Here is a 19066-nt window from a genome sequence, read left to right as displayed (position 1 = left end):
TCTTCTTCATGGACTCGTTCTTCTTCCTTGCGGGATTTCAGGCAAGATGATCATACCCTCGAAATCACTACTATCTTTGCTATGCTAGTTTGCTCGCTCTTTTGCTATGCCATTGCTACGATGCCTACCACTTGCTTGCAAGCCTCCCAAATTGCCATGTCAAACCTCTAACCCACCATTGTCCTAGCAAACCGTTGATTGGCTATGTTACCGCTTTGCTCAGCCCCTCTTATAGCGTTGCTAGTTGCAGGTGAAGATTGGAGGCCGTTCCTTGTTGGAACATTTATTTACTTGTTGGGATATCATTATATTATCTTGCTATCTTAATGCATCTATATACTTGGTTAAGGGTGGAAGGCTCGGCCTTATGCCTGGTGTTTTGTTCCACTCTTGCCGCCCTAGTTTCCGTCATATCAGTGTTATGTTCCCGGATTTTGCGTCCCTTACGCGGTTGGGCTATAATGGGAACCCCTTGACAGTTCGCCTTAAGTAAAGCTCTTCCAGCAATGCCCAACATTGGTTTTACCATTCGCCACCTAGCCTCTTTTTCCCTTGGGTTAGGCCAGCCCAAGGGTCATCTTATTTTAACCCCCCCCCCCGGGCCAGTGCTTGTCTAAGTGTTGGTCCGAACTGAGTAGACTATGGGGCCACCTCGGGGAAACTTGAGGGCTGGTTTTACTCGTAGGATGTCTCATCCGGTGTTGCCCTGAGAACGAGATATGTGCAGCTCCCATCAGGATGTCGGCGCATCGGGCGGTGTTGCTGGTTTAGTTTTACCCTGTCGAAATGTCTTGTTGTACCAGGATACCGAGTCTGATCGGAATGTCTCGGGAGGAGGTCTATTCCTTCGTTGACCGTGAGAGCTTGTCATGGGCTAAGTTGGGACACCCTTGCAGGGATTTGAACTTTCGAAAGACGTGCCCGCGGTTATGGGCAGATGGGAATTTGTTAACGTCCGGTTGTAGAAAACCTGAACTTGACCTTAATTAAAATGAATCAACCGCGTGTGTAACCGTGATGGTCCCTTTTCGGTGGGGTCCGGGAAGTGAACACGGTTGTTGGAGTTATGCTTGACGTAGGTTGTTTTAGGATCACTTCTTGATCATACTTTTATCGACCGTGCTTTGCCTTCTCTTCTCGCTCTCATTTGCGTATGTTAGCCACCATATATGCTAGTCGCTTGCTGCAGCTCCACCTCATACTTTTACCTTTCCCATAAGCTTAAATAGTCTTGATCGCGAGGGTGCGAGATTGCTGAGTCCCCGTGACTCACAGATACTTCCAAAACCAGTTTGCAGGTGCAGATGAGTCCGTGCAGATGACGCAACCAAGCTCAGGAGGAGCTCGATGAAGATCTTGTTCTTTGTGTTGTTTCGTTCTAGTTGATCAGTAGTGGAGCCCAGTTGGGGTCGATCGGGGGCCTTTTTGTCGCATTTGGGGTTCTTCTTTTATTTTGGTTCCGTAGTCGGACCTTGAGTGTTTTTGGATGATGTAATGCTTTATTCATGTAATTGGGTGAAGTGGCGATTGTAAGCCAACTATGTAATCTCTTTCCCTTATTATATTACATGGGTTGTGTGAAGATTACCTCACTTGCGACATATGCCTTCAATGCGATTATGCCTCTAAGTCGTGCCTCGACACGTGGGAGATATAGTCGCATCGAGGGTGTTACACATGATCCATAGCATTAGCGGGAGGATACGGAAAGCATGCGATATGACAAAGTCCTTCTCGGCACTCTTGAGGACAATCCTCACATTACGTTACCAACCATAAAGTTTTAACCAGATATTTAACAGCTATTCAATTTTAATAGGGAGGGTGGAAACGTGAGCCATTATTCTATAACTATTAGGAAAATAACACTTTAGACAATGTTCACAATTAATTGCACTAAGAATTAAACAAGTTAATTCAACAATGCGCTCCCACTCAAATCAATATCTCTCATAATTGATCGTGAGCGATTCAAGATCCGCATTTTAATTCAACGCCATTGGTGTAACACCACTGATGACGAAAATCTCAACCGGTAGGCCAACTTGCCAATCACATCTCTATGTGACTCTTGTTCATCTTTCGATGTGTGTGTTCCAAGCTCATGACGGTCATGCGTGAACGTCAAGACAACCAAGTGATCTCGCTGTGAGGTCTCAACTCACCCGCCTCACACTTCTCTAATCGTTCGTACCCGTGTGACACGGCGCACCCCGAAAAGATAGGTGCCGTGACGGTGCTACACTTGGGAGAACACTAACTACTTGATATTTTTGTGAGAGATCACCCTAATAAAAAAGTGACGACGGCGCAATCAAGAAGGGTGCATCAAAGGGATAAACATCTCAGGCAATTCATAATTAGCATGATATGGTATAGCCCTTTCTGACGGAGAAGTCTTTCATTTCTTCGTCTTCGGCACTCGCGTCGGTGTTCACCTTCGCGAAGATTGCCACCACCTTGTCGATGCACCACATAATATTGCTATCTCTATAGCTAATAAAATAATGCATTACAACAAGGTTGACACGCATGTCATTTAAAGTGCAATCATATGGCTCCAGCCATCATGCCGAATCATGACACGCAGGTCATGTTAATCAATTTACATCATATAGCCATGTCATACATAATCAAATTATTATGAGCACTGCTATACCACATCACATGCACATCCTGCAAAACCAAGTTAGACGCCTCTAATCGGTTTATGCAAAATTTTATTTTCGTGGCTTCTAAGGTTTTGACTTAAACCGCAGCTACCAACGTTTTATCATCAAGTATGATTATTCAGGTTGCTAGATTAACATCTCAGGGTGTATGAAACACGAGATAGTTAAATCTTGAGCCCCATACTAAACTTCGTCATACACATGACCCCCGTGCAGATCATATCTGCAATGCCCTTTCATCTGCGAATTTCATCTCTCTTTTGACTATGGCGGAACCCAAAGAACTGATAGCACTTCCATGATCAATCAGGATCACGGATTGCCAGAACTTTGTCAAATTCCACCATGCTGTCTCGAGATTGAGCAAACGCAAATTCTAGGGAAGCAACAAAAACGTCGGTTAACAGATTTCATCTATCACCCGCATAAATAATTTACAGCAATAGATCTCATCTACTACCTAATTATATTATGCAATACCCATACATCTCCATGTATTCTAGATCGAAACCTGCATCTACGCATAGCACGGCTCTTGATGCCACTGTATGGTAACGCAGCAGAAAACAAAAATATTCCAACCTATGCACCAGCCCAGGACCACTATGGAGACTGCATACATGGTTTGATCCTTTTCGTTACCGACTCGTAGCGCAGCGGAAGTAGAGTCGATGACGAACGGCGGTGCAGATCCCCGCAGCTAGGATTTACAACCTCCCAACCGCAAGGATGTATACCCTCATCCGCCCCACGGACAACCCTCCGGGAGGCGGTCGGACAGTCCCTCGGACGGTGTCGCGGATAGCCCTTCGGGAGGACCCTCAAAACTAGGACGGTCACTCGGACAGCCCTTCGGGAGGATTCACAAAACTCGGACCGTCACTTGGACAGCCCTTCGGGATGCACTCTCAAAACAGCCCCTCGGGCAAAAGGATCGAAACTACGACCTCTCTACGGGGTTGCACACATACGGTGTCATCTATCCGGCAGGGCTTCGCCGTCCAGAACTAGTTCCTGCCGGAACCCAGACAGCCTTACGGCTCTACGAAACTCTTTTCGTGGGAGGGAGAGAAGAAGCCAGATAATGCATGGCATGTGTATGAGAGCAAGGGATCATCCTTTAGGCAGCCCCCTCCACCCCTATTTATAGGCCAAGCCCAAGGGTGGCTTCTCCAAGAAGCCAAGGGGGAAATACCAAAAAGGCCCTAAAGGTGGCTTCTCCAAGAAGCCAAGCAAAAAGCACTTTCACTATTCATGACGACATTTTTCAGCGTCCGTTCGAACTGAAAATATTTATGTGGGCTCAGAACATTTCCAGTACCCACTAAAACTATTTTCAATGCGTTCTGAAACAATTTCAGTTTAGTGATTTTCATCCGCGAAAAGAAAACAAGAATGCGTTTTCACTATTCATGAAGACAATTTTTCGCGTCCATTAAATCCGAAAATATTTCTATGGGTCTTAGAATAATTCCAGTACCCACTAAAATGATTTTGGATTCGTTCCGAAACAATTTCAGATAAGTAAATTTCATCTGCGAAAAACAACCAAAATGGTACTGGCAGCTTCGGAACATTTCCGGTTTTTATCCCAAAAAATTCCAAAAAGCTTCCAGAATGATTCTGGCATCCTCCAAGAATTATCAGGCATGTGCCGAAACCAATTTGACTTAATGGTATATCCCGAAACAACTTTTCGGTATCATCGAAACTTATCCGATGACCTCTCTCTACGGTACGATTCCGCTGTCCGAAACTTTTCCGGTGTCCGAAACTTTTTCGGTGATTTTCTCTCAGACTCCTTGTCTAGTATTCAATAGATAGATGACCCTTAAGCGTGTGACCCTATAGGTTCGGTGAAGTATAGACATGACCGGAACCCTTTCCAATCAATGATCAACATCGGAGCCGTGGACACCCATATTGACCCCTATACCCACACGAATGAATATTCGAGTGAACCTCCAGCTGCCGTGTGCTATTCTTGTTGCTTCGCGATATGTTACAAATACCCGAGGTGAGACATGTTGGCATTCCCGTGGATCAACAACTTGTCCACTATGCTAGTTACCTCGTTACCGGTATTGTTCTCTTTTCTCGTTTCTATGTTCCGGCATCCCTGTGATCAAATCACAAAGTGTCTGGCCAGACGATGATGGATACCGTAACACCGAGAGGGCCCAGAGATATCTCTCCATCGTCGGAGGAGCAAATCCCAATCTTGAGCTATTAAGTTACTTGACATACTTTTCCATGAACCCGTAAGCCGCTGTAATAGCCACCCATTTACGGATGACGTTTAACAAACCCCAAAGTTCATGAAGCAAGCATGAAGAAACTCGATACTCTCATGGTCTAAGGAATCATGCAAACGTTAACCATCTCTGTGTTATTTACCATTAACTTCTGACGAATGTATCTCATAACATAACATCAATCGGGTCGATTCAACACAAATGTTCTGCTAACATTGTGCCCTCAAAATTGTTGGCATAGGCATGCCCATGATCAGGAAAACAGAACCATCATGCAACACTTGAGCTAGTCTTAGAGGCCAGACTAAGAATACATTTTATCGTTTATTATTCCACACGTGCATATGAGCCTTCCTCCGAGCCTCATTTTATTTGCAGACTCGGGAACCATAGCAGTTATAGCATGGAACATAAACCTAATTATGAACAGGAAGATAATCAATAACATTTATTATTGCCTCTAGGGCATATCTCCTACATAAGGTAGCCACGGCTTCCGAGGCAATGCTTCCCCATGTTCCTTTGCTGAGGGCTCTTGAATTTCGCAGCCTTAGCCTTGGTGCCTCGGTAGCGCAAGTGTCCTTGAAATTTTCGAACTCCTCTTCCGTAAGTGCCGGATTTTCCTCCAGAATCTTGGACAGGGGTTCCTCAGCCTCAATAGCTCATTTCACCCTCCCTTTCCAAGAGGCCAAATCATTGCTGAACATGCCCATGGCGTGGTTGTTAATCTTTTTCATCTTCAGATCATCCCATGGTTGTTCTATGCTATCATCCCTGTCGGGGAACTTGAATCTCTTGTGTAACTTCGTCAGGAGAACCTACCTCAAATGTTCTTTACTCCTTAAGTCATCGTCGTTGATGCTCGCGCATTCCCGTAGGATGCATCCTACTTGGTTCCCATAGCACTTGCGAGGTTCTTCCGGCTCTAATGGCTCAAACTTGCCAGGGGCCATCGTTGTGATCACTGGTCGTCCGATGCCGAGTTTGTTAGGTTTTCGTATCCTCTACTTCTTCTGCTTCTTCTTCTTCTTTTTGGTAGTGGCTTCGGTGCCGGTACCTTCCCCGCCGGTCTCGGCGCCGCCATCGGTGTCGGCGCCGTCGGTGTCGATGTCGGTGTCAGTACCATCATCGAGGCCGACCTACAAACCTTGACTCTACTTAGCATACAAAAAGTCAAGGTACTGTTGTTCACCCTCATAATCCATCTCGTCTGCATCTTGGTCAGAAGGCCCGGTTTCTTCGTTGTTCGACATGTTTCCTATGATTAAGTCTCCTCGTTTAATTCTAAAACTATAATAAAATGAAAATTGACATAAAAAAGATCTGTGTTTTCCGGAACGCCGTTTCCCAACAAATCCTGGCACTCGATATGCCTACTTTCTAGCACAACTCATGCCAAAATTCACGGGAAATTTCGGCATGACCTTTTCTAAAAAGTGGACATATCGAGCGCCTGAAATTCACCAGAACGAAAATGAATCAACATTCCGGCGAAACATAGGCCACTCGGACCATTTACCCTGCACATAATCATCATTTTTCAAATATGACATGTCCAAAACATCACATGTCCACATATCACATGTCCACTTCAAATTTGCATATAAAAGGAATAAAAATATAGAACTTGAAGAAAAATGCAAGAAGTCATTTTCTTCACAATATTTGAAACTAAATTCAGCCTACCTAAATTTGAAACTAAAAAAATTAAATAGCAACAATTGCTTAAACTAAAAAATGCAAGAAACCTATATAATCAATTCTGTTTTTTCTTTTAACTACACCTAAAACACCTAACCCTAAATTTCTGTCCTAATTTGAAACCTAGGGTTCATACTAACTAGGGTTAATCCTAACTAAGGTTCATACTAACTAGGGTTCAAATTGCACCTAGGGTTCATAATATAGCCAAATTAACCTACTAGTTTGATACCTAGCTAAATTCATAACTAAATAGATAACCTAATTAATCTACTGCCCTAACTAAAACCTAAGTAAATTAACCGAAGAACCCTAACTAGCAGAGAGAGGAGGAGCGGTGGGGGCTTACAGAGGGTGTAGGGGCGAGGAGGCAGGCCTGACGACAGCCGATGATGGGTGGGTAGGAAGCAGAGGAGGGAGGCGTGGCGCGCCGGGATCGGGGGCAAGGGCGAGGTCGCCGGGGTCGTGGGGTCGGGGGCGAGGGAACGGGCTCCGGCGGCGACGAAGGGGAGAAGAGAGAGTGGGGATTTGGGGGAAGAAGCAGGGGTGGGAAGCCCGCTGGGGGGTTAAGTCAACATAGCAGTAGCATGTTTCCGAAAAACGTGTTATAGCTAATTTAGCTATAGCGCGTTTCGACAAGAAGCGCTAATGCTATAACCAGTAACTATAGCGTGTTTTTCCGAAGGGAGCTACTGCTATGTTGACTAGCTATAGCTCTTTTTTAGAAAAGCGCTACTGCTATAACTAGTACCTATAGCAGTTTCCTGTTTGTTTCTTCGATTTTCTTTTCCTTTATTTTCTCTTCCTTTTCTTTTCTTCGTTTTCTTTTGACGGTTAAGTATGTATACAAAATAGGAAGGTGATACAATGTATATAACTTAGGAGATATATATTGCATCATTTGACAGTTAAGTATGTATACAAAATAGGAACATATATATTACACCATTTGACCGTTAACGGTTTCTCAGCGTCGACGTTTTTGTTTCTGAGTGAGCTTCTTTCCCTTCTTGTTCGTTGAAGAATAATTGAGCCCCTCATTGTGACTTTTCCTTTTCCATGGAGTACGATATTTCTTAGGTAATGTAGTATTGATTCTTCTTTTGGCGTATACTTCATCGTCATCGTCATCTTCTCTCACTGGGTTGTCGTACTGGTCGTAGTCTTCCTCGTTGGCGACTCCATCCATTCCAATGGTGTTCCTTTTGCCTCTCCTCACGACAACACGGCTGGGATTGTACGGGTCGGTTATGAAGAAACATTGTGTCACGTGCTTAGCGTGTACCCATGGCTTGTTTTTTGCAATAGCATTTACGGTAGCGCTCTTGGCGTCGGGTATAGTCATGGTAGTGAAATACCGGTTTTTTCTTTCGACATTCTTAGCCCATCTCACATGGAACATCGTTGCGTTGTGCAGTCCAAAGTAGTCAAGCTCCCAGATCTCCTCGACCCTTCCGTAAAATCTCTCAGTTGCGCCGTTGTCGCTGCCGGTCATGCATTCCATCTCACCCCTAAGTTTTGATCATCATTGTCCATATCTTTGGCCTCTGTGTAGAACGTGTATCCGTTGATATCGTATGCCTAATAGGTGATGAGGTTGGGCGAGGGGCCATGTGTTAAGGCATATATGAGCAATCTGTCCTTAGAGCCCTCTTCCGGGGGATTAGCAATAATATGCTCTTTGAACCAATGCAGGAAAGTGGAGTTGTGTTCTCTAGTAACTTTGGTGTCCGTCATGCATAGCCCTCGGTCACGATACTTCTTTGCAATATTTCTTTGTGCAGTGTCGCGAAAGGATCTACCTGGTGTAGGTGTTGTAGTACTATCAAGTTTGCTCTGTCAAAGTCGTTGCGTCGATCTGAGTAGGCCACATGCAGTTCCCTGCGACCGTTGAAGTGACCTTCTCCTTCGAGCCTCCCAACATGCTTGTTAACAGGCAATCCAACACCAGGCGGCCGGTCTGCGCCATAGAGAAAATTCTCGCAGAAAGAGATGCACTCTTGTGTAAGATAGCCCTGGACGATGCTTCCATCCAGACGGGACATGTTACGAATGAATCCTTTGATGATCCCATTCATCCTCTCGAACGTCATCATGTTGTGCAGGAATGACGGCCCCAGGTCTATTATGTCGTCCACAATATGAACACATAGATGCACCATGACATCAAAGAACGCGGGCGGAAAGTACATCTCAAGCTCATTTAGTATCACAACGATCTCTTCCTGTAGCCTTCGGAGCTTCTTCACACTGATCGACTTTCTAGAGATGACGTCGAAAAAGTTGCAGAGACCAATAAGCGTGTCACGGACGTGCTTGTCCATTATCCCTCTAAGGGCAACAGGTAGTATATGCGTCATCATCACATGACAGTCATGGGACTTCATCCCGCTAAACCTTTTCTTCTTCGTGTCTAGATATCTGCTTATCTTGCCACAGTAACCGGAACTAACTTTGATTCCGGTAAGGCACTTGAAGAATTGATCGATCTCATCCGGACTTAAGGCGAAGCAAGAAGGGGGACAATAATCATCTTCCTTTACTTTTTTGCCCTTCTTCTCCCGCGCCTCTGTCTCCGTCTCTATCTCCTCTGACTTTTTACGGGGCGGCATGTGCAGATCTGATCGTCACGGGCAATTTTAATAGCAGCGTGGTTCTACTGAGCCGCGCTACTGCTAAGTTGGTAGCAGTAGCGCGGACGCCTGTTTGAGGCCCGCGCTACTGCTAATTAGCAGTAGCGCCTCTTCCTGACTCGCGCTGTTGCTAAGATTCTGTGTATAAGGTTTTTCCTAGCAGTGCGTCTTCCGTCACCGAATCCCTCATCATTGTGCTTGCTCCAAAGAAACAATGAGAACGTAAAAAGCTCAATGACATTTGTCGGACACTTGTTAGGCATGACGTCCGGCATGGACAACGTCGAACGGGGGAGGGGTATTGTAACGCTCCGGACACAGCCGTCGGTTACTGGCCGTAACTCCTGGTGGGATGTAGACTAGCCCCACAGATCAACACTAGTCTTTCATATACACTTTATCCTCAGTTGTGCGCATCTGAGATCAACTTTCCAGTCGGTCACCCGTCCTGAAATTGCTTAAAGCTAAGCATGCTTAACTTTGAAGTTCTTTCCGAATGAGCTCTCGGAAAAAAAAAAGAAATTCCTTATCGATATAAGTAGTGTATATATCATCCCTATTAAGACGGCTTGTCACAAATATGAACAATACCTGGCTGCAGACAAATTCGGGGTTGATTGGGGGAGGGGGGGGGGGGGGGGGGCAACGACATAGTCCAAGACGGCCAGATGCGTTGGTGGGCTGACCGGAGTGATAAGTGGCGGCATCGGATTAGAAGGGTGCGATATATAGAACAAAAAGAGAGGGACGGAGCCAAAAAAAGAATGATATAAAAAAAGAGATTTAAACGGGTCAGAGTGTCGGAGTTTTACGTGACGAAGATCCAGACGCCCGCGTGCCTCCTCCAGATTATGGCCGGTTTGCGAGAATTCAAATGCACGGGCGCGTTCACAGACGTGTACAACACCGTGTTGGATGGAAAAAAAAGTTCAAACACCTCGATCTAAACGTTGGGGGGCGAGATGCCCTATCAACCCAGCGTCCCGACACGCAGCATCCGCACCCTCCCAACCCACGATTAAAAAAGCGCAAGATGCCATTCCTCCACCCTGACACCCAAGCCACGGACCCACACATGCCGGCCATCATTGTACTCCCGGCGAACCCAGGATCGATGCCCTGGCCCTTGAGTATCGACCACTATCCACACCCGAACGGCACAGATTGAGAACCTCTGCATCTACCACGCCCGCCTTTCTCCCTCCTCCTCCCCTGTTTTTCTTTCTTTCTTTCTTTCTTTCTTTTTCGCGGGGATCCTCCTCCCCCCATCCTTCTCAGATCCAGCTCCAGGAGTGACAGGAGCGCGACGAGTGCGGCGGCCGAACTCGCGGGATCTCCCCGGCGCTGCGCACCCCGTGTCCTCTCCTCTCCCACGGGCCACCTAGGTTTCAGCCTTGCCGCCGCCGATCAGGACACCCAAGGCCCCAAGGTAAAAGTCCAATCGTATTGTCCGTGGATCTCCGTGTCCTGTTTAATTCTTGTAGTATGTGGCAAAGGTGCTTGGCGTGAGCGCCCACAAACAAACCCTTCTTGCATCAGCTGGGTCTCAGCTTCGTCTTGTAGTTGATCTGGCACACTGGAAACTTTGTTTCTTCCATGTCAAAATTGGTATTTTGATCAAATGATTTCTAGTTTATGCGTCCCAAATTGATGTTTATGTGCAAGACATGTGGGCTTGTGTGTAATTTACATCTGTGGTGTGACTGTTTACAAGTTGTAAGAATTGATTCTGGAGTTGCTGCTGCATGTACGTAGTTGCAGATGCGTGTTTGTGGAATATACTTGTGTGCTATCCAAACAAGTCCCGAAAGTTTTTCTTTTTCTTTACACGGGAAATGGTTTCATCTGTGGCCAGTAAAATACCCCTGTATCTTTAATACAGCTGCATATATTTACATGGTGTCCAAGCAGGGCCTTAGTGTAGTATTGTGTGCTGATGATTTTTTTTGGATCCTATGTATCCCTTTCAGTTGGTTGGACTGATCTTCGACTGTGAAGGTCCCTATGGTTTTTGTCTTCCGAGTTTTGTCTTATCTTTGTTGGAACAACTTTTTAAGCAAGGTAAAATGATCTAGACATAGTGTAGTATTATAAACTGCTGCACAATGTTAAGAAGTCCTCGAGTACGCAGTTCGCTTGTTTGGACTGATCTTGGACCATGTACATGCCCCTACTGTTTTCATCTTTTCACTTATCCATGTTGGGATAATCGTGTGGAAGGTTGTGTATGCAGTCTAGTGTGATTGTGCAAGTCACGTTTGAAATTTGTTGCTGAGCTCTTGGCTATTATGTCTATTTTGCAGATCTGAGGAGATCCGCTTCCTTTTGGTCTATTTGTGAAGCAGTACACCTGAAGAAATGTCAGGAGGTCGGCAGACATATTGGTGCTTCCAGTGTAGACAGCGGGTTAGGCCGCGTGGACGGGAGATGGAGTGCCCTTACTGTGATGCTGGCTTTGTGGCTGAAATGGATGATGTCGATGCTCTCATGAGCCAATTTGTTGGGATGTATAGTGATTTTCATCGTGACCCAAGGTTCGGGATCATGGAGGCAATGTCTACCGTGATGCGACATGGAATGGGGAGCATGAATCGAGAGGCTGATGTAAGAGGAAGGCCAAGCATATTATCTGAACTGGAAATGGAATTTGGTTCGGGGCCATGGTTGCTCTTCCGTGGCCAGCTCCCCGGTCATCTCTCAGAGGCCAATAATGGTTTCGACGTTTTCGTCAATGGACGCCGTGGTGTTGGCATGCGGAGGGCAGATGTTGCAGATTACTTTGTTGGGCCTGGATTAGAAGATCTGATTGAGCAGTTGACTCATAATGATCGTCGAGGGCCACCACCTGCCTCTCAGTCATCTATTGATGCCATGCCTAGTGTTAGGATCACTGCCAGGCATCTCACTGGAGACTCGCATTGCCCTGTCTGCAAGGACAAGTTTGAACTGGGATCAGAAGCAAGAGAGATGCCATGCAAGCATTTATACCACTCTGATTGCATACTTCCTTGGCTAGAACAACACAATTCCTGCCCTGTGTGCCGATATGAGCTGCCAACACAGAGCTCTAGTGGTGCTAGCTGCTCACGCTCAAGATCAACCAACCAAAATGACAGTTCAAGCAGCTCAAGTAGCAGTGGAAGAACCAGTGGGCGTCAGAGGAGAAGGAATCCGTTCTCGTTCCTATGGCCTTTCCGCTCATCAAGTTCTAGCACTGGTTCTCGTTAGATTAGTTTGGTTACCTGGTTGGAGTTCACAATGCTATTTTAGTGAAGATGCTGATCAAATGGGATTTATGTGTGTCGCGTCTTACACCCAATATGTAATGTATGGCTTGTTATAGTCGCCCCACAAAATGGATTTCCTTGCAAGTATATAGTCATCTATCTTGCTAAATTTCATAGCAGCTGATCTTGTTTGCTTTTACACAAGTCAATATAAACTTCTTATTTGAGATTTCAATATAAACTTTTTGGGGGTGAGAGGTCGGGTATTTATTCTCTGCTGTATTGGTTGTTTTGTTGTTGCTGCATAACATATACGTAGTAAATTTGTTTATTTGTTGCTGTACAGGAATTTTTGGAACATGGTTTCAAGTGCACCCGTTAGAACAGTAAAATAAAAAAATAAAAGTTTTTTTTAAAAAAAATCTGACGCCTGAGAAACCTGTTGATTGTTGCACCTTGAAATTTCAAGATATCCATCAATGGTAGCAAGTATGATTATAAAAATACCGAAGACAAACACTTGCCCACATAGATAGGCACTCCCTTCGTCCTATAATATAAGAGTGTTTTTGACAATAGTTGATATTAGTGGGTTGACATGGTATTGACTTGATATTTGTTATTAGTACAAGCTAAAATTACGGTGGGATCTCATACTAGTGGATCCTCGAGCTGACATGAAAAAAAGTAGTCATGCCCGATTGCTCTTGTGATAGTCCACCGGCTTCCATCGGCGTCGGCCGCTCAGATGCCGTCGGCCACCCCCCTCCTACCCGTCCTTCCCACCCTCATCGTTGGCCCTCCCCTCCCTCCCCGCCTCAGGTGCGCGGGGGGGGGGGGGGGGGGGGGGGGGGCCTTCCTCCCCCTCCATCTATCTGTGGTCGTGGGTGCGTGACTGCATGGTATTTGGATTGGGAGGTCGACCCTCAGCTGCATCAGAGGACGCACCACCTTTAAGCCTTCCATTTGTGTTGTTCTTACGGACACCCTTCTTGGCCTTACCCTCTTCTTGAAGTTGGTTGTTTTGCTCACCAAGTCACCATCATCACATGATTAACGTCCTTCTGTGTTTCAACTTTTGCGGTCTTGAGCATGTTGAAATATTCATTCAGACTCTTGTTCATCCCATTCATGTAATAATTCATGGTAAAGCCATCGTAGCTCTGAGGGAGAGATGCGAGGACAAGATCAGTGCCCAACTCAGGTGGAAATTTAGGCCTAAAGCCTCCAGCCAATACCCAACTAACTTGAGTAAGTGTTGGCTCACTGAAGTTCCATCTTTCATCTCATATTTTCCAGCTCTTGCTTGTAGTTGAACACAAAGTTGTCATCTCCGCGATTATCTCACGAACACCATAAAATTTAGAACGTTTTTGAAGTTCTGGCTCCATAGATGCAAGCATGATACGTTGTACTACTAAAGAATCATCACTCCTTGTCTGATATTATGCATTTTATATCATCCTGAGCGGAGTTATCCGGTGGAGGACCACCGAGAGTTTTCTCAAGAAAATATTCTTTTTAGCACTTTTCAGAACAAACCGTCACATTATGGTGCCAATCCGTAAAGTTGCTGACAGTTGCATTTTCCCCCCTCTTTATGAAGTAACAGTGCCAATGTGAAGGTGGGATTGGGTGTCACTTATCTACAATGAAAATGCATACACACTAAGACATTTGTTCATGAACCTTCCATCTATTTTTGGGAAGGTTCTCGAACCTTACGTCCGGTTTTAATCTCATTTCTGTTTTCTATTTTCTAGTTCCGGGTTTCTTTCAATATTTTATTTCATTTTCCTCTTTATTTTTTTTTCAAATTCACGAACTTTTACAATTTTGCAAATATTTTAATTCGTAACATTTTTTAAAATTTGCAAAATTTCTGAATTCATGATTTTTTAAAAAAATCATGTACGTTTTCAGATTCATGAATATATTTTGAATTTGCAAAAAATAGAATTCCCAAACAATTTTAGAATTCATGTAAAATTTTGAATTTAAGAACATTCTTTTAACTCACGAACATATTGCTAATTCAATAACATTGTTTGAACGTTTTTTGAATTCACATATATTTTTGTGTATTCATGATTTTTTTTTCTCAAATTAAAACTTTAAAAAGAAATGAAAAAAAGTCGTGCCCTCTCTTCCTAGCTCTGCTTGCGCTGGCTGGGCGAGGCCCATGTTGGGCAGGCGACGCGAACTGTACTGCTCGCTACGCCCATGCTTTTACTCAAAAAAAGAAAGACAACGCTCATGCTGATCTGTGATTATAAGTTATTAAAGAAATAATCTAATTTGAAACATGAAGCGGGGATAGCTCAGTTGGGAGAGCGTCAGACTGAAGATCTGAAGGTCGCGTGTTCGATCCACGCTCACCGCACATCCATCAATTTTTTGTTTGTCTACGTAGCATCTCAGTATTTGAATCCATCAATTTTTTGTTTGTCTACGTACCATCTCAGTATTTGACTTGCGATACTGCTGATCACTCTGCCATAAAACGGTGACAGTGAAGAGTCGAAGCCTTGGTTTTGAAGGGGGGAAACGGAAGGGGTAGACCCAGCAGCAGTCGGTCAAGCAAACTCATCAGAGACAATAATACGCGTCCACTCACTCATGTTTGTCCTTCTGTCCTGTGAGCCGTACGCGTACGTACCACAGTATTGATTAAAACGCATGTTCTTCGCCGAATAATGGAGTACTGGCCGGTCGCAGTCCCGGCGAGCCGAGGTGTAAAACGTCGGCGTCCACTGCACTACTGCTGTGCTAGCTAGATCGGCGAACTGATGCTGATGGTCCTCCCTCGCCCTCGTCGATCCTACCAGTAGTTAATTGCGTCCAGTTGCCGGCCGGGAATACATGCGCGTCTTGGTTCCATCATAACAATATTAATTCCTGGATAGGTTCCCTACCGGCTACCGTCCCTTTCTATTCTACTAAGTCGTAATATAGGAGTACACACTATAGTCCTCGGTTCCTTCTTTCTTTTCTACCAGCAATTTCCTTGCGGAATCGCGGAAAAAAGGACAGCATATCACCTGCCTTCAGTTCTCATGATCGGTGCTGCACTGCAACTGCACGCCTTCAGTTAATCAGTGGTTCTCGAGTTGTTCTGGCCACCGGCGCCCCACCCACCAATGCATTCAGTCAATCATAGTAGTGATTGAACGGAGAAGAAAAAGGAAAATGTACCGGCCAGGAGGGGGAGGTGCTTAAACGTGAAGAACGAGTTGGAGCATCTGGGCATGTTACTGTACCCCCCTGTGTTGGCGTGGAGTGGGTAGCTAAGAGTATCTACAACCCGACTTGGCAAATCTGAGGCCTATACATTTGCGGACATGCCCGAGCATAGCCGCGGACGCAGCTGGACTGTCCCTCGTATGTCCTGCACGGCAATCACATATCTCAAATTTAGATTCTCAATTGCATACAAATCAATGCACATCCATCACACACTCCAGACATGCTCGGAGACTACCGACGATGCACTACATCAAGGGCGGCCCATCGGCTAGGAAGTATGGTAGTGGGCCGGCCTAGGGACCCACGAGGCCTGGTGGAAGTCCGGCATCAGGAGGCAGCCCGAGGGCTCGGACCATCTTGGCGCGCAAGGCAAGATGATGGAGGTGTGGGATTGGATAGGGTCATGTAAACCCTAGCCCTGGTCACCTATATAAGGCGGGCCTAGGCGTAATCTTTTCCATCTACTCACATAGCTCTGGCTGCCTTGTTAACCATCGCGGCTCTGCCTAGCCCAGCTATTTAAAGTAGACCGAGCACGCCCCCAAAACCCTACCCCTCCGAGCTCTTTCTCCCACGGTTTGAGCTGCCGTACGTAGTTTGCATCATCGTGAGTCGTCCGCTGTCGCAATGGTTGGCACTATTTGTTCGTGGTGGAGGCAGTTGTTGCAGGCGCACTGCGCCAAAATCGGGGTTGAGCTCCAGTTAACAACATCTGACGCCACGCCGCACTAAGGTGCGCCAATCTCCGAGCTCGTAGCTAGGAGGTGGGCGACCCCACGGCGATGACGAAGGTTGAATACAAGGAGGCGCCTACGTAAGTGGCGGTGGCGCCACGTTGATACCTAGGGTTCAGACTGTTGCGGGCGGAGCAACAATAGAACCTGGCACTCCTGGAAGAGCATCGGTTGGAGGAGGATTAGCTAGTGGCGCAACGCTCGTCCGACGCTACCATCGTGACAATGGTTGCGGCGAACCCGGGCATCATGGACATAAACAAAGCGGTATTCGCGTCCTAGCACAGTGCATGCATGGTCCGCCGTGAGAGGTGGCACCTCCGCGTCAACGAGGCAAAGTGTGACCGCCTCTTTTAGGAGCTAGAGGCGGAAGACGACGATGCGCCGAAGCAGCATGGAGATTATGCCGGAGAGGCATCCGTCGTCAGCTCTACCTTGATCGTGCCGACTGCCAAAGACGACGAGGCCGAACCGTCTAGGACGGGGTTCCTCGACCTCACCTCGAAAGGGGATTAGTAGATTAGAGCAGTTGTTTTAGGAATTGATCCGTTGCTATGTACTTCCTCCATTTCAAAATAGATGACCCAACTTTATACTAACTTCTTACTAAAGTTAATACAAAGTTGGGAGTCATTTGTTTTAGAACGGAGGGAGTAGTAAGTAATCCAAAAATTAACGAAAAATTGATGTCCGTTTATATATAATGACTTCTATTGGATGGACGTCCATTAGGCTGGTCATAGTGGGGAGTAACTTATACTAGTGTCATGCATATGACACTAGTCTAAATTACTATCTTCATAGTGCAAAGTAACTAAGTAGTAGTGTCATAGATGATTTCATTTATTAGCTCATAGATTCATTTTGCCTCGGGAAGCACTATGTTACAGTAACATATTATGTTACCACAAACACCTCTTTCCTCATTAAATACTTGTCACATAAATAAAATTGTCTTAGGATGTTTTAAGTTACTACTTAAGTTACTCCACTATGGCTAGCTTTAGGTGATCCGTGTTGGAGTTCTCCTAACCCCTTTTTTGAGACTTGAGAAGAGTGACGGACACTCGGTGGACTGAAAGGCAAAGTAGTGGTATGATCATGGGCCTCTTATACGATGAGGACATCCATGTGAGCCCAAACCATTGAAGACAAAGGACGTTTAACAGAATTTGAGCGCAAACGTTCCGAGCAAGACAACGCCTACGCTGATCCGTAGTTATACCTTTTAGTCTAATAATCAGTTTTAAAACATAAAGCGGGGATAGCTCAGTTGGGAGAGCGTCAGACTGAAGATCTGAAGGTCGCGTGTTCGATCCACGCTCACCGCAATCCTACCCTTTTTTTGGTCGGTCATCAGTGTAGTTTTTTTTAAACAAAATCAGAAAAAACCGGAATGTATCAGCGATTTTTTTAAGTGGGTACCATATCAAAAAAAAAATTATCTAATCGGTCATCAGTGTTTAATATTTTTTTTAAAACGATATGTATCAGCGATCATTTTAAGTGGTAATTTTTTAGAATCTTAACGTGAATTGAGATAGTTTTTTTTTTCTATTTACTTCACCAAACACCATGCCGATATTGAATCCCACAGAGCTCCTACCCATCATTGTCCCCAAGCTGGTATGGGAAATAAGAAAAAAAACCAAGCCGCTGGCGGAAGAAAGCGCCACCCATATAGAAATCCCTCAAACCGATGCACCAGCCGCTAGTTGTACCTGCTGTTCGCACACGAACACGTCACGTGTATCCTCGACGCTGGGGTGATGCACTGATACATCATTTTGCAGCATGCTTTTATATTGATATTTATTGTATTATTGACTGTTCTTACACATTATATCACAATATTTATGCCTTTTCTCTCTTATTTTATATTACACGAACAGGGAGAATTCCGGCAGCTAGAATTCTGGACTAGAAAAAGAGCAAATATTAGACACCTATTCTGCACAACTCCAAAAGTCCTGAAACTTCACGGAGCATATTTTTGAAATATATAAAAAATACTGGGCGAAGAAAGTACCAGAGGGGGGCCACCAGCCAGCCACAAGGGTGGAGGGCGCGCACTACCCCCTTAGGCACGCCCCCATTCTTGTGGGCCCCCTGGCAGGCCTCTGGTGCCCATCTTTAGCTATATAGTGTGTTTTTGACCTGGAAAAAAAATCAGAAGGAAGCTTTCGGGACGAAGCGCTGCCATCTCGAGACGGAACCTGGGCAGAACCAATTTAGGACTCCGGCGGAGCTGTTCTACCGGGGAAAACATCCCTCCGGGTGGTGGATAGCTCAGTTGGGAGAGCATCAGACTAAAGATTTGAAGGTCGCGTGTTCGATCCATGCTCATCGCAAATTCAACTTTTTCTTTCCTTCACTTGTCATCGTTTTGATTTTGACACCCTTCACTCGCGTGTTCGACCCACCCTTTTTGTTTGACACCCTTTTTTTTTTGTTTTACACCCTTTGTGACAATATAGATGCACAAAGTCGAAGCTTCCCTTTTTAAGGGCAAGAAAAGGAAGCAGCAGACCCAGCCGTCGGTCAATCAAGCTATCTCAGAATCAATATCCATTCATTTGTTGCTCTTATATTTCCTTA

General features: G+C 45.4%; 1 protein-coding gene and 3 non-coding genes across 4 annotated transcripts; all 4 read left to right on the top strand.

The window, feature by feature from the left end:
- Positions 1-10338: 10338 nt before the first annotated feature.
- Positions 10339-12758, top strand: LOC125545827 (putative E3 ubiquitin-protein ligase RHC1A). Its single transcript, XM_048709865.2, has 2 exons — positions 10339-10690; positions 11565-12758. The coding sequence occupies exon 2, from the start codon at positions 11620-11622 to the stop codon at positions 12487-12489; it is 870 nt and encodes a 289-aa protein (XP_048565822.1). The 5' UTR covers positions 10339-10690; positions 11565-11619; the 3' UTR covers positions 12490-12758.
- Positions 12759-14798: 2040 nt separating this feature from the next.
- On the top strand, positions 14799-14871 carry TRNAF-GAA (transfer RNA phenylalanine (anticodon GAA)). The gene has a single exon. It is a non-coding gene; the product is annotated as a tRNA-Phe (tRNA).
- Positions 14872-17726: 2855 nt separating this feature from the next.
- Positions 17727-17799, top strand: TRNAF-GAA (transfer RNA phenylalanine (anticodon GAA)). The gene has a single exon. It is a non-coding gene; the product is annotated as a tRNA-Phe (tRNA).
- Positions 17800-18745: 946 nt separating this feature from the next.
- On the top strand, positions 18746-18819 carry TRNAF-AAA (transfer RNA phenylalanine (anticodon AAA)). Its single transcript has one exon. It is a non-coding gene; the product is annotated as a tRNA-Phe (tRNA).
- Positions 18820-19066: the final 247 nt, after the last annotated feature.

This window comes from Triticum urartu, chromosome 3A (assembly GCF_056163025.1).
Source record: "Triticum urartu cultivar PI428250 chromosome 3A, HENAU_Tu73, whole genome shotgun sequence".
Classification (NCBI taxonomy): domain Eukaryota; kingdom Viridiplantae; phylum Streptophyta; class Magnoliopsida; order Poales; family Poaceae; genus Triticum; species Triticum urartu.
Note: the sequence above shows the minus strand (reverse complement) of the source record. Positions and strands in the feature narration are given on the sequence as shown.

What these genes read in the sequence shown, in the direction of transcription:
- LOC125545827 (XM_048709865.2), top strand. Translation starts at nt 11,620, where the DNA reads ATGTCAGGAGGTCGGCAGACATATTGGTGCTTCCAGTGTAGACAGCGG.